The following is a 24,753-nucleotide window of genomic DNA, read 5'->3' as shown; positions in this document are numbered from 1 at the left end:
GCTCGTTCCTGGCCTTGGATGCTGGGATGATTCCAGAATTCTGAGAGCAGGCCCCAGGAAGCTTGCTGGGAGCGGGGGTGAGCTCAGTGAAAACGCGGGTTTCCCTCTGCCCCCAGAATTTCCCAGAGTGTTGACTGTCTGCTGTCCCCTCTCCTGAATGCTCTGTCCTCCATACTGTGTGTGACGGGGGCTCACACTCCCTCCTGCCGTTCTCCCAGTGCCCCCAGCTCATCAGGGCACAGTAGATAATTTGTGGGACCTGGAAAGACTCAGGTCCAAATCCTGGCACCACCACTTACTGGATGTTTGACGTCAGGCAAGGGACTTCACGTCTCTGTGCCTGGGCTCCTCCATTGGGGGAAAGCGGATGAGGCCTACTGTGGGATAATCAGTCAGTCCCTTGGCACATAGGCGGTCCATAGATGTTTATCCTCTTCCTTCCTTACTCCTTGGCTTCCCTGCAACCGCACTGGAGAAGCAGGCAGGGAAGCAGGCTTTGCAGGTCCAAATCCAACAGGAAGAACCAGGAGTCTGTGTGCCCTGCGTCTCCCTCCCAAATCCTCTCCAACACTGACAGCAGGAAGAGCAGTGAGCTGTTCTCTCCCCTACCCCCAGCTCCCAGTCCCCTAGGTTCTGGCCAATCCTCAGTTCAGGGGCCTGGTGCAGAGGGAGCGTGGATTTGGACTCTCCGGGATGAAATGGTCTGGAGCTTTAAGCATCAGGACAAATCTGATGTCCCTGGCTCTGGACTCCCAAGTCTGAGGCTGATGCCTCCTTTCTCGGTCAGGACAGAGGGTCTCTGCATGGGGCTTGCCAGCTCTCCCAGATTTTCTGTAGAATCTCCCAGGTTGCATCTGTGGCATCTGAACATGAGACACCTTTCCATTCAGATGATGGAGAAGGCATGTGCCCAAATACTTGGACATTAATACAATGCCTTTTGTTTATACAGCACTTGGAAGCTCACAAAGCTTTTTCATAGATATTATTTCACTGGCTCTGGATGGCAAGCCTGTGGGGCAGTTATTTTCCCCATTTTGGAGATGAGGTGAATCAAGACCAGAGAGGTTAAGGAACTTAGCCAAGGTCACACAGCTAGTTAGTGAACTAGTAAGCCAGTTTTTATGACTGGCAAAAGGAAAATGTCTCCCACTCTGCAGTGGGTAGCAGTGACCTGCCTGTCCTAAACCTGAGGTCTGATGCCCAGCGCAGAGGGGCAGAGCTGGGGGAGGAGCTCACCATAGGCTGGTTGCCTGCTGTTGTCTGAGGGCTGAATGCCCTGTTTGCTGTGCTGTGCCAGTGTCAACACTACCTTGTAACCCTTGTCATGTAAATAATGCCACATCTGCTCAGAAAGGGAAGGATAAGAAGAAAGCCAAGTATGACAGCCTGCAGGAGTTGAGAAAGAATAAGAAGGAACTGGAATTTGAGCAAAAGCTTTACAAAGAGAAAGAGGAAATGCTGGAAAAGGAAAAGCAACTGAAGATCAACCGGCTGGCCCAGGAGGTGGGTGTCCCGCTCACAGGCCAGGCGGGGATCCCTGGGGTGCTGTTTGTTTGTTCCCCACCAAACTCCCAGGGAACCAGCTGGAGCTGTTCTCCCCAAATGGAGTCCAAGGAGGGAGTGAGCCCTGCACCCCTCCTGGAGAGAGAGATATCCCCCCCGCCCAGGGTCGGCTGAGACTAGCTTCTGGCTTAGGTGTATGTTTGTTTGGGATTGAGTCTAGCCTCCTTGCTCAGGTGTGGGTCTGAGGCTAGCCTGCCTGCCCAGACTGTAGGACTTAGGTTAGCCCTCCACATACCTGGCGAGAGGTTTGAGTCTGTCCCCTCCACCCCCACCTCACCAGAATATGAGTCCAAGGCTATGCCTCTCCACCCGAGGTGTGGTTGTGAGACCTGTCTCCCTCCTCAGGGTGTGCGTCTGAGGCTAACCCCTCTGCCTAGACTGTAGATTTGCAGTTAGCCATCCATCCACCTGTCATGAAGTCTGAGTCAATTTGGCCCCCTACCCAGGATATGAGTCCAAGAGCAGGTTTCCCCAACCTGTCTCAGATCTGAGGGTCTGGGTCTGAGGCTAACCCTTTGTGCAGGCAGAGTGTCTGAGGCTAGACCTCTTCAACCCAGGAGTATATCTAAGGCTGTCCCCTTGAAGACATGCCAGAAGCAGTCTTCCCACATGAGTAATTCCCATTTCCTAGGTGAGGCAGATGACCTTAACTCCCCAGCTGTTGGGGTATTATTGGTTCTGTTTCTCTTTAATGTTTCCATGAATCAGAATGCCAGGCTGATTAGATTACAAAACCAGAGTAGTCCTGGAAAATGTGAAGTGTGCCAGGTCTGGCATTAGGAACAAATTAGCTACAAAATTAAAAATAAAATCAAATTGTGTTTCTGAGGACAAGGCAACCTTGAGTGGGGAAAAAAAAAAGAGTAAAGTTAAAATCTTGGAATGTGCCAGGAGCCTACGAAAGGACCATTCTTGGAGAATCTTAAGAGCCTCAGCGTTTGCAGGGTCTTGGGGGCCAGTGAACCCCACGCAATGCCTGAGCCCTTTCTCTGATTGTGCCTGACGCCCCAACACCCTCTCCCCCTAGTTTCTGCCTCCTCTGGGGCCAGGAGGAGCAAGCTGGGTCTTTTTCTAGAAAGCTGACATACCCCACACTACTCTAGGTTTTTAAGAAGTGTTTCTGTGCCGCTGACTCAAGTGTGCCACCCACGTGTGACTCTGGTGTCCCCTTTGTCCTCTCCTTTTCGCGCCGGCCTTGGGTCTCAGGTGTCCGAGACAGAGCGGGAAGACCTGGAGGAATCGGAAAAGATTCAGTATTGGGTGGAAAGGCTTTGTCAGACGCGCCTCGAGCAGATTTCCTCTGCCGATAATGAGATTTCAGAGGTAACGGAGGCCTTCTTTCCACAAAGACCCCTGCTGCCTTCAGAACGACCGCCCTGGCGACAGCGGGAGGCACGATGGCCCGGGCAGGCTTCCGTGTCCAGGGGCCCCCTCACCAGCCCACTCTTCCTTCCTCTTGTGAGGAGGGGGACGTGTCTGTGTACCTGCTTATCTCCAGTGACCACTGAGTCCCAGCTCGTCTGAGATGGTCCCTGTTAGGCCTGTTGTCCTGGTCTAATTACTGAGTGCCCCTTTCACTGTCAAGTGTGGTCCAGTTTAGATGATAAATTATATGGTCACCTTACTTATCACCCACATCTGGCGTTACTTGGGACTCTCCTGCATTTGGGCCTCCCTACTGCCCGTCTGGTATGTGCCTAACTGGGCACCCAGGTGACAGAGAAGCGACTCCCCCGTGGTTCTGGTTTGAGGGTGGTCGTTCTCCAGCAGCCAGAGAAACAGATAAGAGCATTGTACTCGATGCTTTGTGAAGTGGAGCCCTGTCTGACAATTACAGCACTTGCTTGCTACCCCCCAGATGACCACAGGGCCCCCGCCTCCCCCACCGTCTGTGTCTCCCCTGGCCCCACCCCTGAGACGATTCGCAGGCGGACTGCACCTCCACACCACTGACCTGGATGACATCCCTTTGGACATGTTCTACTATCCCCCCAAGATGCCTTCTGCCTTGCCTGTGATGCCCCATCCTCCGCCCTCCAACCCTCCCCCCAAGGTCTCGGCGCCCCCTGTCCTCCCCTCATCAGGCCGCGTGAGCACCTCGTCCTCGCCCTGGGTCCAGCGCACTCCACCCCCCATTCCCATCCCTCCCCCTCCATCTATTCCCACCCAAGACCTCACTCCTACCCGCCCGCTGCCCTCGGCACTGGAAGAGGCACTGGGCAACCACCCCTTCCGCGCTGGGGATCCAGGCAACCTAACAGAGGACCGGGAGGCAAAGAACCATGGTGGGAAGCCTGCCAACTCCCCCGTCCCTGAACGGAGCTTCCCACTCCCCCCAAAGGTACTACCCCTGTGCTGCATGCTATGTTGGGAAGCGGGAAGAGTGGGCAAGGCTGCTGTTTCCCGTGTGCTCCTCTGCTCCTATGGGCAGAGATGGGAGGAAACATCACCCCACCCCGCTTTCTAGGGATGAGCTCCCCAGCCTGCATGTTTTGGTCATCCAGCATGTGGGTGGTCTCTGCTGATTTTGAAGTACTGTATTGTATGGTGAGTTGCCTGTGACACTTGGGGTGGATGAGCAACAGTGCATCCATGTTCATCGCTCTCTCTGCTCCTCTTGCCTAGTATGGGCTGGTAACATTCAATGCAGTACTTGCAAGCCTATGTTAGTGAATAGTCAGAGCTCTGAGTCACAGCCAGTAATTTCTTGATATTAGCCCAGAAAGCCTTGATTATGGGAAATAAATCCCTGGTTTAATGGAGGGAAGGGGGGGTGCAGTGGAGCACTATTAGGCTCTGTAAATGAGGTGACAACACTGTCCAATGCAGTATTAGGACATTGCAGTGCCATTTTCTATGGCACTAGCCAACCACATTGGCTTGAAGTATGATACTCAGAAATTTCTGGCCAACTTCCAGCTACAGAAAAAATGAAGATGGAGAGTTCCTAGAAATCTCCAAATTATCCCTAGTTAAAAGACTAGGGATCTTTCTCTTGGATGTCAGGAGGCAGAAGAGTGATCTTTCCCAAAAAGACATATTTCCTATTAATTGTTCTTAATCCAAAGACTATTTTGGAAGAGGCAATCCCCAGGGAAGACAGAGAGCTTTGATCTCATGGAGGGAAAAACAAAATATTCCTTTGTGTCAGTAGCCCTGGGGCCAGGCTTGAGCCAGAGCTAAAGCAGCTCGTGTCAACTGCGTAGGGGCTGGGGGAGGGCAGTCTGTACCTGATCAGTGGTTTTCACTAACCTTCCCTGCATGGATTTGAGTTCCTGCATGAAGGGCAGCATAAGCACTCAGAGCCTTCAAGAGAGCTCAGGGAAGAAAGGTGGGAGTGAAGAAAGTGCCAGTTGCCAAGGCTGCAGCTCCTGGCTGGGGATTCTCAGAGGGCCTTCCTCTGGACCTCCAGTGGAATCCTAGCCCTGCAGCCGACAGAGAGAAGTCTGCCTGTTCCAGGGATGTCTTGCCCCAGAGCTCAGCCAGGAGCCGGTTCACAGGGGGCTGAGTTAGCCTGGCACATCCTTCTTGTGAGTGGCCCCCACCAAGATGGGCGGCCGCTTTTCCTCAACAAATTTGATTCAGCAATCATTGATTGACTGGGCACCTGCTTCATGCCTCTCTGTGTAAGGGGGGAGGGGAGCAGGGCTGAAGGGTCACAGAGGAGAGTGGCACACCTGTGCTCTCTAGGACTTTGCATTGGAAGGATGAGCAGCTGACCAGGCAGGATTCAGCTGTGAAATTGGCACTGGCCAGGTGCTGTGGGAGGGCTTCATACCAACGGGAGGTTGAAGGCACCTCTGTAGAGTAAAGGGCTTGTGAGCTGAGCCTTGAGGGATGGTGATACATGGAGGATGAGAGGGAGGGCACTGCAGGTGCAGGGAACATAAAGATGGCAAGGAGGAACCACCTGAGTGTGAATCCTGGCTTGGCCACTGGCTGGATGATTTAGAGCATGAGTTACTTCATCTCTCTGAGCCTGGGTGGATGCGAGTGCTAATGGCACCCACGTATTATAAGGGTCAAGTGAGTTAATACATGAAATCATTCTAAGTTAACACTTTGGAGAGTGTCAGGCACAGAGTTGGTGCTCAGTAGACGTTAACTATGATCAGTGACAGATCAGGGTACAAGAAAATTTGGATGAAGCTGCCCACAAGAGATTGGAGGCAAACTCTGCAAACTTTTGAGTCAGGGTCAAGATTCAAAACAGGGTCCAGCTTTCTCGGATTCCTCCAGGAATCACGAAGTTCCCACTGTAAGTTTCCGATCAGAGAACAGGGAACATTAACAGCTCCCCCGACACCATGAGCCTCTGAACAACTGGACCATAAGAGCTTAAGTGACATCAAAGCCAGGGTTGTCCCTGACATGAAGGCCAGGGGGGCTGCCGTTTGGTTAGCTGCATCCTGCCTGGGTCAGCGCTTGGCCCTGGCACCACCTGCCCAGCCCCCCCCCATTCTCCTGGCAAATTGTCCTCAATGCTACAGCAGAAAGTGTGGGTGATCACACACCTGCACAGCCAGCCCAGCTACCAGCAGGCCTCAGGTGGCGGAAACACCTGTGTCAGCTTGGCATGTGTGCCAGCCACACCAGCACCTGCCTGAGGAAGGGTTTCAGGGCCATATCTACCCCCAGGCACTGTCCCCTGGGCCCACCATACTATTGAGTCATTCATTTATTCATGCAGCACGTTTAGTGAGCACCCAGTATATGCCAGACTATGCTGGGCCCTGGAGAACCACCCCAGCATAGGCAGTCCAGGCCCTGCCCGAGACAGCCCGGCGGGAAGTCAGTCACAGGTAAGCAGAAACTACCACACTTGCAGGGGAGATGGAGAACCACAGTGCTGCGATGAGGGGTGGTGGTGCAGAGGAAAGCTCAAGGAGTGCTTCCTGAAGGAGGCAATGATACCCAAGCTAAGACCAGGGCAGGTAAAGCAAGTGGGATGAGCATATGCAAAGGCCCTGAGGCAGAAACCTGGCATTTGGGAGGCTAAAGTTAGGTGGTGCGAGGAGGGTGAGGAGTGAGGGATGATGCTGCAAAGGAAGGTAGAGAAGCTCATGAAGGACCGTGGAGGTCAAGCCAAGGAGCTCAGGAGTCAGTGGAGACCCATCAAAGGTTGGGGGCAGGGTTGTGACCTGATCCAGTTTGTTTTGCCCTAGATGCTGAGGTGGGTTAGAGCAGACAGGTTGCATGAGCTCCTCTGGATGCTGCTCTCACTGGTCCTCACCCCCAGCCTCCAGAGACTCTGTGCCCACCCACCAGGAACAGCAGATGCTTCGAGTGTAGTCCAGGACTAGAACTGTGGCCAGAAGAGAGAGCCCTTAGGGAGAGAGAAGGCTGGATGACACTCAAGGCCGCTGGGAGCGAGTCTTGAAAGTATGTCCTCTGAGTGACAGTGGCTGCTGGGGCCCCCAGCACTGGGCTGTGGCTCAAGTGCCTGGTTCCTTAGAGCCACCCAGTAGTTTGTGTGGCCTCAGAGCATGCTGTGGCCAATGGACTTCTCGTCTCTCTGCTGAAGGTCACACCCCTAGGACTTCCGGTGGGATGCCCACACCAGGCTGGTTCAGCATGTGCATGGTATTTGCATGTGATTTGAAGTGCCATGGTTGGCCCAGGCCACCCCCACCACGACCTCTCATGGGTCTCTCTTAAACTAACCCCTGTAGACATTTTGCCCAAGCCCGCAGCCTCCAAGAGGCCCTGGCGTGTCCACCATCTCCAAACCAGTCATGGTCCACCAGGAGTCCAACTTCATCTACAGGCCAGCTGTGAAGTCTGAGGTCCTGGTAAGCCCTGGGGTCCTGCCTAGCGCGTCTCCTGAGGAGCAGACAGGGGTTGTCTCCCTTGGGTTCTGCTGGAGCGAGAGTGAGGTGGGCCGCAAACTCACATCAGGGGCCATCTCCTACCCTCCTCATTGGCCAAGAAATGAATCTACGTGGGTGTAAGCGGCTCTGCACGGTCTCACTGAATCCTCCCAACAGTCCAGTGAGAAGGTTCATGTTGTTCTCCCTGTTTGCCACTTGAGGAAACTGAGGCTCAATAAGGTTAAGTCAGTTACCCAAGGCAGCGTCTTTCTGACTCCAGAGCCGAAGCTCTTACCTGCCTTGTCAGATTGCCAAAGCCTACACTGACTCCACTTACCCTGGCCTCCGCCCCTAAGGTCTGGTGGCATGGAACCGCCTCGATGAGGGACTGGCCAGAGCAGATCCACTCCCTTTCTCCGGTTCACTTCTCACTCCTCGCTGGGACCAGGAGTGTGAGGTGTGGTCCTGGGGGAGAGGAGAGGGTCTGCCCACCCCCGGGCTCCTTTGGCTCAGCGAGCTGGGACTCATGTGCATCCCCCTCCAGGGGTACAGGCCCCTGACTGCCCCCCACAGTGGGAGGAGTCATGTGAGAATTTTTATGCCTCCTTCAAGGAAACCCTATCCAAATGTCAGGGTGCAACAGCTCAGATACTTATTTTGAGCCTTAGCTGTCCTGGCAGCTCCCCACAGAGCCGAGTTCGTGCTCCTGTGACAGCCTGCTGATGCAGCCGCGTCGTGTTCTCTGGACGATGACAAGGGGTGGTGTCTGCCTGACTGGAACTGGGTAGCTGCTGCGTCTGGGGACATGGAGCAGACCCCTTGCATAAATCAGGCTGTGGCTGTCTGGGGAGGGATGTTGGCAGGGCAGCCCGGGCTGGCAGGCCCAGGCTCTGGCACCAGGGGGCAGACGAGACCCGTTGGTAATGTCCAGTGTGGAACTGTCTTTTTTCTGGCAGCCACAGGAGATGTTGAAGAGGATGGTGGTTTATCAGACAGCATTCAGACAAGTAAAACGATGCCTTCTGTGTGTCTGTGGTCCTCCCCACCACCCCCATCCCTCCCACCCTGACTTCTCTCTCTGGGAATGCCGGGTCGGCTCTGAGGCGGCCCGAGGTGCCGTCTGCCCGGAGCCTCAGGCCAGAGCTGTGTCCTCGTTGTCCGTGGCCAGGGGTTGGGAAGGGTCTCATATCAGGTGGGGACTCTGGGCTTCTTAGACCCCCATGACCCAGCTGAGAAAGCAGCAGGATCCCCGGGGACTTGCTCTTTTGCTGCTGTTTGTTCACAGAGGAGCAGGCAGAGGGAATCTTCGGGGGTCCCAGAGGCCAAGCTGGGCGCTTGCTCAGCCCTAGGAAAGAAGAGGCTGCCTGAGGTGTTCCCCCGTCTTGTCCCCTCAGGCAGATCACAGCTTCACCAAACCCCACCTGGCACTGAACCAGCATCAGGAAGGAAGTGGGGGCCCGGGTCCTCCATCTGCCCGGGGTGCTCCTGGGCACAGGGCTGCAGGAGTCCTTGCTGGTCCATGAGTGGCATCAGGCAGGCAGCTGCTTGTCCCCCCTACCTCCTAGGGCTTACATCCCAGAGCCAGCCCTGGGATTGGGTGTCTCACCATTGATGAAAGAGACCCCAAGATGGAGATGTTGCAGCCAGCCTCCTCATGAATAACCCACCCCCCAACCACAGGCTGCTTTGGCTACAGGCAGGGAGCAAAGAGGTGCCAGCTGTACAGTGAGACATGATGGGGCAGCGACAGGCAACAGCTAACACTTAGAAGGTGTGCTGTGCTGAGCACTGTTTCTAAATATTTCATTAACTCATTTACTCTTTACAACAACTCTAGTGGGTAGGTGCTGTATCACCCCCATTTTGTAGATGAGAGACCACAGCAGAGAGATTGGGAGACGTGCCCATGATGGCTCAGCTAGGGTCAGACCCTGGGTTTGAGTCCAGGAGGTCGGGCTCCTAAATGCTCTGCCTTCCTGCCTCCCAAAGCCCCATGATTATGAAATGGACATGTAAGGCCTTGTTGTTTAGGATGCCAGCAGGTCTCGAGGCAGAGAGGCAGGAAGGTGAGGAGTCCAGGGAAGTCAAACCCTCGCTCTACTGCCCACTGACTGGGTGACCTTGGGCATGAATGTCACCTCTCTGGGCCTCAGTTTCTCCATCTGTTGGATGAAGGGTTGGGCTCCCTCTTCAAGGGCTGACCAGCTGTAGTGGCTTATAGGTCTCTGATCTAAATTCACGCAAGATCTGGCCCATCCCTGGGAGCAGATTCTCAGGGGGAGGGAGAGAAGGAGGCCCATAGCCCACACTGCCCAGTTTCCAGAAGAAACAGCTGAGGGTAGACAGGGCCCTCTCCTGGAAAGAGAATTGACCCCAAATCCCGCCTAATAGCCCCTCTGACCCCTGGATTTGCTGCATCCCTTCCTCTGCCTGCTGCCCTGACACTCGCAGACTGAGCTGGGGGTGGCCTCAGAGCTGGGCCAGGCCCTTTGGGGTTGAGCCTGGGTGATGAAGGCCAGTGGGGAGGGAGGGCAGGCAGGTGCCCAGGGATCCATCTGCTGATATTTGGCCTCATCTTGTACCCAGAGCTTGGTTGCTGAAGCTGAGCATTAAGGGGGCTGTGGCCTCCCCGTGATGCTGACCGCAGGCCCCAGGGGACACTTGGTGTGGTCTAGGGAACTATGTGCTTGGGGTGGCTCCACTCGGTCCAGCAAGGCCTGTGTGGGCCCCTGCCACAGGGCCTCTCCTTCACTCCCACCTCCCCACGGGGACTAACCGAGGCTTTGCTGCCCTCGGGCTTGGCACGCCTGGCCCCTCGGCCTGCAGACGAGGCTCCCGCGCTCTGTGTGTGACCCCTGGGAAGGCGGTGTGTTCTGGCTCTGCCCCTTTCTCCCTTCTCCCCACCCTGTTTCTGTGTCTTCGGGATACTCTTCCCACAGGCCCCACAGAGCCACGTCCCCCGAGCTGCGCATCCTCTCTCCTCCTCCCCCGGCTAAGGCTCTCTGGAGGCCTCTTGCCTTCTAGATAAGCGTTACATTAACAGTGCCAGGCACCGGGCGAGCACAGACCGCCCCCCACTTTCCTTTTGATGCCTGATGTCCCTTTGCCTGCCTCCCACTGACATTTTGTGGCTGATTTCCCCAGGGAGAGCAGCCTCTAGCAGTCTTGGTCCTTCTTTGGGGTCAGAGCACTGGATGGAGAGAAGCTGGGCTTCACACCCCAGGGCCTGGACCCAGCCTGCGTGGGAGCTGAGGGAGGGCCTAAAAGACCTGAGGCTGTGGGCAGAGGAGACTGCAGCAATGCCCACGCTGCCCGCCCGGACCACCTAGATGTCAGCGGGTGCCCCTGCCAGCCACATGCCCACCCCGCTGGAACAGTGTGGGGTCTGGGGCCAGGGTCCTGCAAACGCTTCAGTAGCTTCCTGCTTCCGCAGGGTAGGGTGCTCTGGCTGGTGGGGCTGCTGGCCTCCTCCCTGCATCCCCCTTGAGGCCACACCTGGCCCCCGACTCCCTCCCCTACCTCCGACCCATTCACCGTTGTCTTACTCTGCCCTAAGCTTGTTTCCTGAGTGACCCTCAGGGGCCTCTGCTCTGCGGCCCTAAAACCCTGCCTTTGCTTCCAGGATTTCCGGAAATATGAGGAAGGCTTCGATCCCTACTCCATGGTGAGAGAGAACCCCTCCCCCAGGGAGGAACCCCAGGAATGGGGTGGGGGATTACAGCGTTTTTGGTGGTGCATTCTGGGCCCTGGGGGTCCTGGGATGAGGGGGGCGTGGGAGGAGCCCCAAGGAGGCCCAACTGCTCTGTCCTGTGAAGGCTCCTTTCAAACGGGATTCCAGTGCATTCCAGTGTGAGCTAAACGGCTGGTGTGTGTGTGTGTGTGTGATTCATTACAACGGTAGGGCTCACTGAGCGCCAACTAGGTGCCAGGCACCGTGCTGTGTGTTTACAAGACACGCTCTCACCCAGTCTCACAATATCCCCAGCAAGAACAGACATGGGATGTGTGTGGCCACCTCTGTGTGTGTGTGTCCATGTGTCCCCCATGGGGCTTGGGACCCCCAGTTGAAGACCATTAGGCGTGGGGCTGGGAGAGGTCCCCTTGTCCATGTCTTCTGCGGGGCCAGTGTCCCACAGGTGCCTGCCCCCCCCGCCCCCCCCCCATCCTTCAGACAGCCTCACAGCTCCCCCTGTCTTTTCCCTCCAGTTCACCCCCCAGCAGATCACAGGGAAGGATGTCCGGCTCCTGCGCATTAAGAAGGTACCTGGGCACGTGGAGGAAGGGGGGCCACCCTCTTCTCTGCCCTGCCCCCTCCCCTCTTGGTCCCCTGCTTCTCCTGCTCTCAAGATGACTCCTGGGTGACCTCTCAGATCCTGACTATTCTGCTCTCTCCCACTGAGGATGCCCCCTCCTGTGCTAGGACTGCACGCCCAGGCCCCACTTGGCGTCCGTGCCTCATTTTCTCCCTTGGGGCCCTGCCATTGGCCCCATGGCTTCTCCTGCCCTCTCGGTGGCCCTGTTGAGAGGCTCCTGGCTACCAGGTGCCCACAGGTTTCTGTCTGCTTGGCTCCCTAAGGCCTGTTTTCCTCTCACCAGGAAGGATCCTTAGACCTGGCCCTGGAAGGCGGTGTGGACTCCCCGATCGGCAAGGTGGTCGTCTCGGCTGTGTATGAGGGGGGAGCTGCTGAGCGGCACGGTGAGTTTGGGGATGGTGTGACGGTTATACAGGACTCTCCGGGAAAGCCAACAGCTGCCGCTTGGAGCGGGTCAACAGTTGCTCAAGAATGCCCCCCACCTGGATCCGTCCATTCATGCACTCATCCCACACTTTGCCCGTGGGCATAGGATGGTGCCAGGACCTGTGGGTACGCAGGCAACCAGATACCACCCGGCCCTCCAGGGGCTCCTTGTCCTGTGGCGAAATATGCTCAGACCTGCCAGCAACTGAGGGTAACAAAGCGGTCTAAGGGCTGACAGAGGACTAAGGGGGTAGAGGGAACCTATGGGAACCCGGAGGGGTCCTTTACCCAGCGAGGGAAAGGGGGCTGCCGGGAGGGGTCCCTGGAAGGTTGATGCCTGAGGTGAGCCTTGCGAAGCTGGGAAGGAGCTTTCCAGGAAGGAGGGACAGCGCACGTGGAAGCAGGGGACAAACCATCAAAACCTTCCCCATCCTTTTAATAAGGATGAGAGCCAACGTGTGTCAGGAGTGAACCACATGCCGGGTGCTGTTCTAAGTACTGGCGCGTCATCCTGTGTCTGAGTAGTTCATCTGTATCAACTCATTTAATCCTACAACAAAAGTAGGTACTCTTATTATTCTCATTTACAGCTTAGGAAACTGAGGCACGGGGCGGTTAAAGTGCTTGTTCAAGGACCCACGACCAGTAAGCGGTGGAGGTGGGACCTGAACCCAAGCAGCTGGGTCATTTTGCTTTACTGCCCAGCATGAGTATGGCCTCTGCCTCGTCCCCTCCCGGAGCGGCGGGGCCCCCATCCCGGGTCTCTCTTGCGGCACGATCTTCTTGCTTTGCTTTGATCCCCGAATCAACAGACACACGCTCTGCTGAGGAGTGAAGCTGCACCGACCCCAGGCACAGACTCTTGCCTCAAAGTATCAACCCCTCTGCCATCAGACAGTGTCTGAAATGCCACCATAAGGGATTTCTTTTTCCATGTCCAGGAGGCTTCTCATACTCCCGAGCCTTCTGTGAGGGAACTGGCATCCTCAAAGGAGGAGCCCCAGGCCCCTCACCTTTCCAGGCCAGAGCAGGGAAACCCGTGCTCAGATCCCTTCTGGGCAGGAGATGGAGTGACGAGCATGTCACCGGGTCACTGGCAGCCAGGCTTCTGGGGGTTACTACAGCAAGTCCCGCCCTGCCACCCACGGCCTTGGGGGCCTCAGGCCCCTCCCTGCCACACTCTGAGCCCTCATTTCAGCTAGAGGAGGGGGCCTGCTCAGCTCGGCAGCTGCCATGGCCCACACTGCCCCCCACCCCGGCCCCACACCCTCCCCCTCTGTCCTGTTTCTGTGCCTGTTGAAGGACGGGCCGCTGCTTGGCCCGGGGAGGCCACCTGTCTGCGTGTCTAGCAGGGAAAGAGGACCAGGATGGGCGGCTGACTTTTCCTGGTCCCTCCCCCCTTACAAAGCCCCAGCCCGACCACTGCCTTATTGCCTCTGACGCTCCATCTTGGGTTTGTGCAAAATGAAACCGTGAAAGTCACCCGTGCGCAGGCCCACTGTCCAGAGGAAACTGCTCTCTACAGCTTGCTCCCACACCGCTTTGGACACACAAGCAGCTGGTGAACGTTTCACAGGAGCACACGTGTTTCAAGCCCACCGGGCCACCATCTTCAGTAACACACACTACATTCCTACCGGCCTTCATGCCCACAAGGCTTCTGGGTGATTGTTCTGTGGACACCAGCACTGCAGAAATTCCTCAAGAAAAAGGTTCTGAGGTTGAAGATTTGTGGGAAACCATGCACAGTCTATCCACGTCTTGGAGAGCCACATACATATTAGCATGTTCAAGGTTCTGACAAGTCCTGCAGTGAGTAAGTGTTTAGCTTATAACTCAGCTTTTCCCAAATTTATCAGATCACAGGTCATCTTATCCAGGAACACCTTCAACATCGTTCACTTATTCAAGAAATATCCAGTTGAATTCCTATTCTGTGCCAGGTTTCTGGGGATACAGTGGTGAACCCAAAAGAGAATTCCTGCCTTGTGGAGCTGACAGCCTGGTGGGAGAGGCCATCAGTCAACAAGTAGATAGATGATTACAACTTGTGAGAAATGCTATGCAGGAAAAGACCCGGATGCTGTGAGAGACTAATAGGAAAGACCTGCTTTAGAGCGAGTGGGGGTCAGAGAAGACCCCTCTGAGGAGGAGACATTTCAGCTCAGACCTGGAAGAAGAGAAGAAAGAGAGCAAGGACAAGTGTTCCAGGTGGAACAGCATTTGAAGGCTCTGAGGCAGGACAGAGCTCGGCCTGCTCAGGGACCTGAGGCAGACCAGCAGGGCTGGAGCACAGGGAGGGACGGCTCGCAGGACTGGCTCGTGTTTCTGATAACTTCGCTGGAAATGCTGCTCTGCGTCCGTCTGCAATAGCAGAGGCCCATCCGAGAGCTGGGGCGGCAGAGCTTCAGCCCTGCTGCCCCGATTCTGCTGGGCCGGGTATGGGCAGACAGATGGGTGGGAAGGAGGTGCCCTCTCAGTAACCTGGTGGATCGTTTCCCCTCGTGCTTTCTGAGCCCTTGTGAGCCCAGAATCCAGGAGCAGCCTCCCTCTGGGGCCCTACAGTGACCCTCTCTCTCTGCCAGGCCCTGGGCCAGGCATGTGTCGCTTACAGCCCAGTTGGTCATTCAGCTTCATCTTCCCGCAGGTGGCATTGTGAAAGGGGACGAGGTCATGGCAATCAATGGCAAGATCGTGACGGACTACACCCTGGCCGAGGCCGAGGCCGCCCTGCAGAAGGCCTGGAGTCAGGGGGTGAGCGTGAACCCTCCCCGCCTCCCTTCCTTGCCTACCCCTGGCCCTGCAGCCAGGGTGCCCCAGCCCAGGGCGGGGGTCTGGGGTCCAGGCAACTCTTGGGTGACACCCACATACCCCATCCAGACAACAGTCTCAATCTGACAAGATGGGCTTCAGAAAAAGAAATGGCAGTCCCTGATCTTGAATCCAAAAAGCAAGTGGCACAAATCCAGACTGCAGAAGACCAGGCGTGGCAACCCACCCAAGAGAAAGACTTAAGGTCTTTTCTAAGTGCACTCTGAACAGGAATCAAGAGAGTGCTTGAGGCCACTAGAAAGCATTAACAGAAGTAGAGGGCCCAGAAAGGAGGAGGGGCTGGTGGTAGTCTGCCCTGTGCTCATTAAACGCCCACCTGGGTCAGGGCCACCACATAAGATCTCCCAGGCTGTGCACTGCACAATCCGAGGTGGTGCCCTCCTACAGACTACAATGTGAATGGTGCCCACTCATGTTGTGCAATGCACAACTTGTGCAACTGTATGCAGGCAGCCGAGCCTGAGGTATTAAGTTCAGTGCCGAGGAAGCTGACCAGATGGGCCTGGGACTCACATGAAGGGATATGGAGAAGAGAAGACTCACCGGTAACATAATGACTATCTTTGATTATCTGCAGGGCTGCATTAGGGTAGAGGGAGCAGAAGTGTTCTCTGTGATTCTTGAAGGCAGAACTGGATTGGATGGTGGGAGGTCCTGGGAAGAGATTTCAGTCCAGTATTAGGAGCTATGGCATGGTAGAGGGTCCACTGATAGTTTGTATACTTTTTATTGGATACACCCAAGCCAAGGATGGGCAACGATGAGTAAGCCAAGATGGCAATGATGCCCTTGACAGCATTCAAGTGATAGGATCAAAAAGCTAGGCCCAAGTTCCCCAATTGGCTGTGCATCAGAATGACCTAGGGAGCTTGTTAAAAATACTCTTTCCCAGGACCTACCCTACATTTCCAGGGGCCAAGTCCATGAGTCTAGAGTTTTAAGAAATTCCCCAAGTGATTCTGAGGTTGCTGCCTGGCCCTGGTCCACAGACCAGCATTTGGGACCTTAGTGTCGTTCAAGGGCCTGGGAACCCAGGCCTCAATGGTTCTGAAGCCTCAGAGACTGGAAGCTTTCCCAGCCCATGGGACTCCCCAGTGAGGCCTGTCCCTACGAGGCAGACCTCCAGCCCCACCTGAGCCTGCCTCCCCACGGGAAAAAGGCCCCAGCGGGCTGATCCTGGGCTGAGGGGCCCAGGAGTGGGAATGGAGTGTCAGGGGGGACCCCTGAGCATGCCCCAGAGTCACACGGCTTCTTCCCACAGGACTGGATTGACCTTGTGGTTGCTGTCTGTCCCCCCAAGGAGTACGACGATGAGCTGTAAGTGCATGCGGGCACCTGGCCCACTACCTGCTCTTTCCCCCTCTCCTCCCGAATCTTGGCTCCCTTCTCCCAGCCCACCCCCAGCCTTCATCCAGCCTGAAGGAGTGGCCCAGTCACACAGCTTCTAGTAGTAATTGCTCCCAGGAAGCTCCTGGGCTAGAGAGAGCCTAGAACTAAGTCACTGTCCTCAGATTGTCAGAGCTGCCTCCAGGACTGTCTTGTCCAGAGTCTTCTTTCCGTGTGGAAAACCGAGGCCCAGAGAGGTTCAAAGTCTCAGACCAAGTAAATGATGGAATTGGGACAAAAGCCTCAGGCTTTGGTTCCCCATTCAGAACGCCGGCACCATCAGCAGCAGTTTAAAGGTTTCTGCCTGTTACGCTCTGGAAGGTCTTCCTGATATGCGGCTGCATTCCCTCTTTTTTTTTTTTTTTTTTTGAGGAAAATTAGCCCTGAGCTGACTACTGCCAATCTTCCTCTTTTTGCTGAGGAAGACCGGCCCTAAGCTAACATCCATGCCCATCTTCCTCTACTTGATCTGTGGGACGCCTGCCACAGCATGGCTTTTTGCCAAGCAGTGCCATGCCTGCACCCGGGATCCAAACCAGCAAACCCCGGGCCACTGAGAAGCAGAATGTGCGAACTAAACCGCTGCACCACCGGGCCGGCCCCTGCATTCCCTCTTGCTGCGTCTCCAGGCAGCCAGGACCGCAGGCTTTGGCCCATCGTGCAGGCTCTCCAGGGAGCCCTGGCCCAGTCTCTGTCTTCCTCTGCGATTCCCTGTGTGTCTGTCTCTCTCTGTATCTGTTTCACGCCTGTCTCTGTATCTGTGTGGGTCCTTCTCTTTCCCTCTCTGTCTCTCCCTCCCTTCCCGCTTCCTTGCTGTCAACCTCTGTCTCTCATCTGCCCTTCTCCGCTTCGTCCTCCTTCCCTCATGCCTCTCCCCCTTCTCTCTTACCCTTTCCTTTGCTTGCTTCTCTCTATCCTGGCTCTGAGTCCCTGCTTCTCTGTCTTTGTCCCTCTGCATCCATTTTTCTCTCTCTTTCTCTGTCTCTCTGCCTCTGTGGTGTCTGGCCTCCATCCTCACCTCATGGTCACCTCCCTACCCCTCCACACCCTCTCCACCCTCTGCCTGCCCGTTGTGGCCGCACCTGCTTGCTCCCCCTGCCCAGCAGAGGCTGAGTTCTGTGCATGTCTTGGAGAAACTGAGGCCTTGTAGCAACTGGTTCCCGAGGCAGGAGCCAAGTGAAGGGAGAGGTCCGGTGGAGCTCTGCCTGGGAATAACCGAGTCCTGTTTGGTGTTTCCTGCTCTGCTCTGCATACGTAGCTCTTCTCTTCCCTCCTTTGCAGCCGAAAGCCCCCAGCCGGTCCGAAAGCTCCTTGCAGACTGTGCTCCCCTGCATAGACACGGGTTCCTCCCGCAGCTGGCGCCTGGCAGCCCCCGATGGTGAATAGGCAGGCGGGCTGCAGGCCCTGTGTGTCCATGCTGCTGTAGTGGCCGTCTGCTGCCCACGCCGGAGGCAGGTTCTTTGGATTGGTGTCTGGAAGGGGGGCGCGAGGCACCATCCCTGGAGTGCTGCCTGAGCCTGCTGTTGGCCACACTGGAGTTCTGTCTGACTCAAAGGCCCCCTCCCTCGGGGGAGCTGAGCACAGCCCAGTTTGTAGCACGCTTGGGACCTGTGCATCCTGACTCACCCCAGCCTTTGGGACCTGCCGTGGGGCCCGCACAGCACCCGAACAAGCTGGATAGAGCAGTGGCACCATGCTCTGCTGGGCAACAGGGTGCCTCAGACCAGGCATAATGGGCTGGGTGAGCCCAGAGGAAGCACAGCCTGGATTTCCCCGCCCCTGGGAGCACCACCCTCTGGGAGCCCCTGCCCCACGGGGCTCCCGTGCCTAGCAGAACCAGGGCAATTAAGAGGCGATTAGTCTGGTCCAAAGAATCAGGGTCGGCCTATATGGGAGTTGTTCCTGTCCTATTGTGACCTATTGTGGTCTGAGCCCTGCTCAGACCATCCGTCCTCTGTGCCGTCTCTCTCCCCTGGCTCCGGACTCTGTTTGAGACACTGTGGAGCCCAGCTTTGGGATGTATTTCCCACCCTGTGACAGGGCTGTGCCCGTGGACAGAGCTGGCAGGGGGCCGTGAAGCTGGCGTTTGGTGTGGCCTAAAGCCCACAGCTGGCAGCATCTGGGGCAGACCCAAGCCTGGACTTGTTGACTTTTCTGTTTCAAGTTTCTCGAAACGTTATGGCCTCATGTTCCCAAGACAGTCAGCCTGCTCTGCTGTGGCTTCTGGGATGGCCTCAGTGGCTCTGTGTTTCCGGTCACTTGTCATCTGCTCTTTGCAAGGGACTCCAGCTTCTCTGCCTTCTGGTCCCCTCCTGGCTCATCCCGGGTGTCCCTCTGCCTTCTCCCTGACCCCTATGTGCTGTGGCTGGTGTGTAGCTGCACAGGGTCTGCACCAAGAGGGGCCTCCAGAGGTGGGCAGGGCATCGTGCCCCCAGGGGGTGCTCCCTGCTGTCACGCTCTGCCCTGGGCTGAGTGTGTACCCACAAGGCCTGCACCCATACCCTTTCCTCTTCCCCACAGGACTTTCTTCTGAAGTCCAGAAGGAGAAACCAGATTCACTCCTAAAAGCCAGTGAGCTCTGGACCCGCCCTCCTGGACACAACCTGGAACCAGCCTCGAGAGACGCCAGCCCACAGGCGCCCTGCAGAGCCCCAGCCAGCACCCGGGGTTCAGACTCCCCGGGGCCACTCTTCCAAAGGCCGAGAGGGAGGAGGGAGCAGCCGGCCCTTCTGAAGGTGGCTTCTGGGACCCAGACTCCCTTGGCTTTCCCCTGTCATGTAAATTTGGTCTCTCCCGGCCCTGGAAGCCTCCCCCCTTAGATCTAACAGGACCTGACTCTCGGGTGTCTCTCTGCATCCCTGTCCTCTCTCTCCTGTTGCCGTTGCTGCTAAGATTGTTGCCACAGACCTTACTCTGAACTCATTAACCAAATAAACAGACTTCTTTTCCAACTTACGGGAGGGAGTGTGGGTGTGGGCAGCAGACTCAAGGCTGTCAAATAAAGTCCTAAGGTTTTGGCCCCTATTCGAGAGCGAGAAACAGACCCGGGTGCTGGGATCTGGGTCTGACGTTAAGGATGTGATCAAATGGCCGGGGGCTGGGCAGCTGGGCTGGGCCTCAGTGTCTTCTCAGCAGAAGGATGGCAGGAGATGAAGCCCGTGTGGCTTCCAGAAAGCACAGCAGAAGGCAGGAGCCCCAAAGCAGCACCTCAAGGTGTGGGGTGCCAAGCTCCTCTCAGCGACAGCATGGCCACAGCTGCTCCTCCTGAGGTCACCCAGACAGGATGTGAGGGAGGGAGGTGCAGGGGGTCCACTCCACCCATGACAGTACAGCCGGGGGAACCTCATGGAAGGAGGCAAGGGCTTGAGGCAGGAGGATGTAACTCCAAGGGGCTGATGGGGGGTAAGTCAAGGCCCTCCTGGTTACAGGGCCCAGGGACACTCTTGGGCTAGCTCCAGGAAAGAGAGTGGGGTCCTGTCAGTACAGACATCTCATGGAGATCCAAGACGAGGAGCCATGGTGTCCCCAGGCCTCCTGAGAATTGGAAGTGGAAGGCGGCTCTGTGGAAAGTGTCTCGGAGGAGCAGTGCTCTCCAGTTAGCCTCCTGTCGCTGCCACCAGCCTCTTCTGTGCGCTCAGAGCTCGGCTTGAGCATGCCATCACGATCTCCTGCCTGACTCTAGGTGACCTTTCATCTGTAGCTCCACCACCACCACACCTGGCTTCGTCTGCACTTCCCAATTCCAAATTCCCGAGGCACAATCTGGTTGGGCCAACTACCTGAGTGGGTGGCCCTTGGGGTCAGGGACCAATCCCAGGTCCAGTCCACTGTGGCTGGTGGGTGGGGTCACGTCCCACTCAGCATGGCTTCTGAGGCAGCTGGGAATGTGGGCAGCGAATCATGATCAATGGGAGGGCAAAGAGGGACAGAAAGAGAGAGAGAGAAATTGCTGGACTTTCTGATCTCGGTGGAGACAAAGCCACAAGGACCTTCTCGTAGCTGGCTCCCAGAGACAGCAGCTAGGCTGAGGAATTCTCTGTGTTTTCTTATGGAGTTCCTAACCTGGCTCTGGAGACAATTCCACACTGAAGGTAAAAGGAGGGGCTCCTATTTGCTGACCCCTACTCTGTGCCAGGCCTGGGCTGGACCCTGATGTCTGCCATCTCCAACTGCAATGCCTGGGATTGGTGCAAGGCCGCCCAAGGAGCCTGGTGATAAGAGCCAGCTCTTAGGTAGCATTGACCATATGCCAGGGCCTGTTCTTATCACTAAGCTCATCTCCTCCCCTCAACAGCTCCACGAAGTGGGGACTGCTGTGATCACCAACCCCCTTTTATTAAGAGAAGATTGAGGTACAGAGAGGTTAAGTGACTTTTGCTAGGTCACACAGTAAGGAAGGAGTGGAGCTGGCATTCAAAACCCAGGTACTCTGGCTCCAGAGACCACACCCTTCTCCACTCTATGCCATATAGGGCAGGGCAACCCTCACCGGAATGTCTCAAGTTCTGGACTGCTGGCAGAACAATTCTCCCCACAACTGAAGAACAGCTAATGTTCTGCTATTCGGTGATGATTACCCCCTCTTGTGACCTACAAATACTTCTGCTGAGGCCTTCAAGTTGCTGATGCCTGGAATCTCACCATTTGAAATTCATCTCCAGCTATTCTTAGTTATTGGCACCTCAGAGTGAGTGAGTTTATCAGTGCTTATCAGGACTTGATGAGTGAGACAACAAAAAGGACTTTGAGCCCCTGGTTAGAGGAGAGGGACAGGGAAGATGTGCCACTAGGCAGAGTGGGAAGAGGGAATGAGGGGAGAGTGGGGACGTGGGTAACATAAGTCCTGAGCCATAAGGTCATCTAGGCTGGCAGGGTGTGTGGGCTACAATGGGCTCCGCTTTCCTTTTTTATGAGGCCTTGACTCTTTCTTCACTGTCATCAGAAAATCAATTCTCACGTGTTAGAAAGTTGTCCCATGTTGAACCCCAAGTACACAGCTCTCCCCGACAGACATTGGCATTAACCAGGTAAGAAGTGGAAAGGTCCAGAAAACTTGTATAGAGGTGGGAGCCTAAGACAGTTCCTGACCACCCGTGGGGGCCATGAGGGACACTGCTGAGGCCAGAGGCCAGAGCGGGGCCTGAGCCAGACATGGGAATCCATTTCAGTGACCCAGACCGAGTATTCGGGACTAAAACCCATCCAGGCCAGGACCGCCCAGGCGCCACCCGTTCTCTGGCACAGGCTTGGCAGACATCACGTCATTCCCAGTGCTCTGTCTAACCAGCCAACTAGGCAGCTACAGACAACCAATTAACCCTGGCTCACTAGATGAACCCTATTTGCTATCTTTGAATCTAACCCCCATCATTGGGTTTTCAGGAAACGAAGCAAAGGAAGGAGGGACGTGTCCAGGGTCCCCCTAAGGTGGCGGCAGAGCTGCCATTTCTACTGCACTACATAGTGGAAAAAAAACTTTAAAAGGCTGGGAATTCAAGGATGCTCTCGTGACTCCGAATTTTAGCGTTTTATCCATCTCATTGCAGTTGCTTCCCCCAGCTGGCTCCCAGGCTCTGCTGAACCGCTTTGAGCCTCTCACCTCTGCATCTGGAAGTCAGAGGGAAGGGCTGAGTTTACAGCCTCTGTGCTTCCGACACCCCCCGTGGGCCTGCGCAGGGCTGGGAAGCTGGTTTTCGCCCGACTCTAGCCTAATTCCCAAGCCTGAGATTTGGAGAAGAATCTGTTTCCAGAGCTGAAAGCCCTTTACTTGCAGTGACCCGTCACAGCTCCCTGGGGCCCAGGCTGGTCTTGCCTCTGTGAGAACCCGAGGGGCAGGCGCAGCCCCCTGGGAAAGGCAGGTGGGGCTGGTGCAGGGAGAGGGCAGAGGGCCAGAGGGCCTGCCACAGCTGTCCTCCTGGGGCCTGGCGTTCACAGCCCAGGGGCCCACCCACTGGCTTGGGCGGAGTAAGAGTGCTGCTAACCCCTGTGTGTTTACTGCGTGTCAAGCACTGTGCTGAGCCCTAAAGATGTTGAGTCCCCTACTCGTTACAAGGATGCTAAGACGTAGACGATGATGTGATCTTCACCGAGGAAGTGGAGGCCCCAAGACTTAAGTAACACACCTGTGATTAAACAGACACTGAGCGGCAGAGCCGGGATGGAGAGCCGGCAGGAGTCCAGGAGTCCACCTCATTACCCACTGTGCTATCCTGCTTCGAGCAATTGAGAAAGATATGACATTTGGCATAGGATTTCGCAGCACCTGGAAAAAGTCCAGCCATAAGATGATTCCTCTCTGCTGCAGTTTTCTCTCTGCTTCATTGTGTCCTTCAGACTGCAGAATGAACAAAGCAAAGCCTGAACCGCATCATATTCATATTTAAGCTCTGCTTAAAACTCTTCCACGGCTCCCTCGCGGCCCTCAGGACAAAGTCCAAACTCCCCAGCCTGGCATTCAAAGCCCCACACCACCCAGCCCCCGACGACTTCTCCAGCCCAGTCTCCTGCCAGTTGCTTCTTTCACTTCAGCCACACTGAACTCTTTGGTTTCCTGGGCATGCCACGCTCCATCACTTCTCTGTGTCTTTGCACATGTTTGCTCTGCCCTGTCCTCCTCTTGCCCACGTGAACTTCTATGTATCCTTCAAGGCCCAGGTCAATTTTATAAGGGAACACTGGGCCTGGCGTGGAATGAAAGCTCAGCCAGTATGAGCTCCTGCTCCCTCTTGAGATGGACCCTTTGGGTTGTAAGTGACAGAAACTCAACTCAAGATGACCATTGAAGTGAAAATCTAAATTCAGGTCTGGCTGGATCCAGGCGTTAATGACATCAGGAACCTGTTCTGGTCATCTGTAACTGTAGGGGGCCTCCAGAGAAACAGAGAGAGAGAGAGATTTATTTTAAGGAATTGTAAGTGCAAGATCTGTAGGGTAGGCCAGCAGGTCCCAGGGAAGACTAGACGTTGTGTACTGAAGGCAGGCTGGAGGCAGAATTTCCTCTTCCTCAGGGAATGTTATTTTTCTATTAAGGCTTTCAATTGATTGGATGAGGCCCACCCACGTTATGGAGGATAATCTTTATTCAAAGTCTACTAATTTAAATGTTAGTTTCATCTAAAAAATACCTTCGCAGCAACATTCAGACGTGTTTGACCAAATACCCGAACACTGTGGCCTAGCCAAGTACCCATCACACCAGCTATTGGCTCTGTCCTCCACTGGCTGGCTGGCTTTACTCTCAGATGGGCTCTCCCCATCTGATGCTAAGATGGCTTCCAGCATACAAGATGGCATCTCGAATTCCAAAAGAAGTCTACCGAGTAGTGCAACCGCAGTGGATAAAGCACACCTCTGGCCTCATAGTTCCAGCTAAATCCCGAGGACCTGCTTGGGTGAGCTTGACCTGGGAGTAAGGCCTTCCCTGACTGGCCAGGCCTGGGTCCCACACCCACTCATGTCACCCCACCAGCACCCCACAGACTGAGTGCAGGGAAAAGGTGGGTTCCAAAAGGAAAATTGGGGTGCTGTTACAGAAGAAGGAAGGGATCAGGGCAGGCATAAAGCAGTGTCCACTAAGGACCTCTCTCCCCAAAGCCTCCCTCCTTCCTTTCCTCCTGCTCTGCCCTTTCGTCTCCCTGTGACCTTCTCTAGGAGGAACCTGGGGCTCAGGAGGCCAGGGGCTAACCCCCTAGGTGTGTGGAACCCTCACCAACTCCCAGCTGCCAGGCTGGCTGCTCGGCCACCACTTGGTGACAAGAGATAGGGAAACGAGGGGTCTGCTCTGTCCACAGAACCCCCAGGGCTGAGGTGCAGGGGTTCCAGCACTTGCTCCCCAAATGTCCTGAGAAGTGAACACTGAAATCTGACCTTGGCCACATTACTTAACCTCTATCTCTGTTTCTTCAACTATAAAAGGGATAAAAACAGTACCCACGTCATAGAATTGTGAGAATCAAAAGGAATCTAGATGAAGTGCTTAGACACAGTTCTTGGATCGCAAATTAATGTTAACTTTTTAAAAAATCTGGGATAGACGCTGTAGAAAGAGCAGCTTCGGGCTCATTTCACTCCTCAGGGTGGGGCTTCCCAAAGGCAGGTTCTGGAGCAGTGCTCCTTGCCCTGCCTCTGTGCCGCCCACACTCACAAGGATAGCACCTGTGGGCGCTGTCTCGCCCACCGCAGGTCAAGTGCAGAAAGTCCTTGAGCACCTTCCCTTCCCAGGGGAGCAGCACTTGCTCCCCAACAGGCCACCAGCTGAGTGCTTGTGCCTGTGTGCGCGTGTGCATGCGTGTGCATGTGCACACGTGTACAGGTGAGGTTTTTAATATTCATCTTTATTAATTTTATCCTGAATGTACACATGAGGTATTCTAGAACAGAGACAGACGTCTTATCAATTACCTCACGGTAAATGATAAATG

General features: G+C 55.5%; 1 protein-coding gene across 3 annotated transcripts in view; it reads left to right on the top strand.

Annotated features, from left to right (window-relative positions):
* The window catches only part of USH1C (USH1 protein network component harmonin), a 47,831-nt gene extending 28,543 nt beyond the window's left edge, over window positions 1-19,288 (top strand). Inside the window, exons 16-26 of one of the 3 annotated variants that reach the window (XM_070624379.1) lie at window positions 1,354-1,506; window positions 2,773-2,889; window positions 3,425-3,907; window positions 7,239-7,358; window positions 8,333-8,383; window positions 10,999-11,040; window positions 11,583-11,636; window positions 11,973-12,072; window positions 14,763-14,869; window positions 16,209-16,264; window positions 18,854-19,288. In XM_070624379.1, coding sequence (XP_070480480.1) covers window positions 1,354-1,506; window positions 2,773-2,889; window positions 3,425-3,907; window positions 7,239-7,358; window positions 8,333-8,383; window positions 10,999-11,040; window positions 11,583-11,636; window positions 11,973-12,072; window positions 14,763-14,869; window positions 16,209-16,264; window positions 18,854-18,866 — 1,296 coding nt within the window. In that variant the 3' untranslated portion in view covers window positions 18,867-19,288. Of the gene's footprint in view, window positions 1-1,353; window positions 1,507-2,772; window positions 2,890-3,424; window positions 3,908-7,238; window positions 7,359-8,332; window positions 8,384-10,998; window positions 11,041-11,582; window positions 11,637-11,972; window positions 12,073-14,762; window positions 14,876-16,208; window positions 16,265-17,591; window positions 17,731-18,853 lie in introns of those variants that run through there. The other 2 variants (XM_070624381.1, XM_070624380.1) reach the window with 2 other exon arrangements.
* The last annotated feature ends 5,465 nt before the right edge of the window (window positions 19,289-24,753 follow it).

The sequence above is a fragment of the Equus przewalskii genome, chromosome 6 (genome assembly GCF_037783145.1).
Source record: "Equus przewalskii isolate Varuska chromosome 6, EquPr2, whole genome shotgun sequence".
Taxonomy (NCBI): domain Eukaryota; kingdom Metazoa; phylum Chordata; class Mammalia; order Perissodactyla; family Equidae; genus Equus; species Equus przewalskii.
The sequence above is the reverse complement of the archived record's forward strand: the minus strand, read 5'-3'. Positions and strand labels throughout refer to the sequence as shown.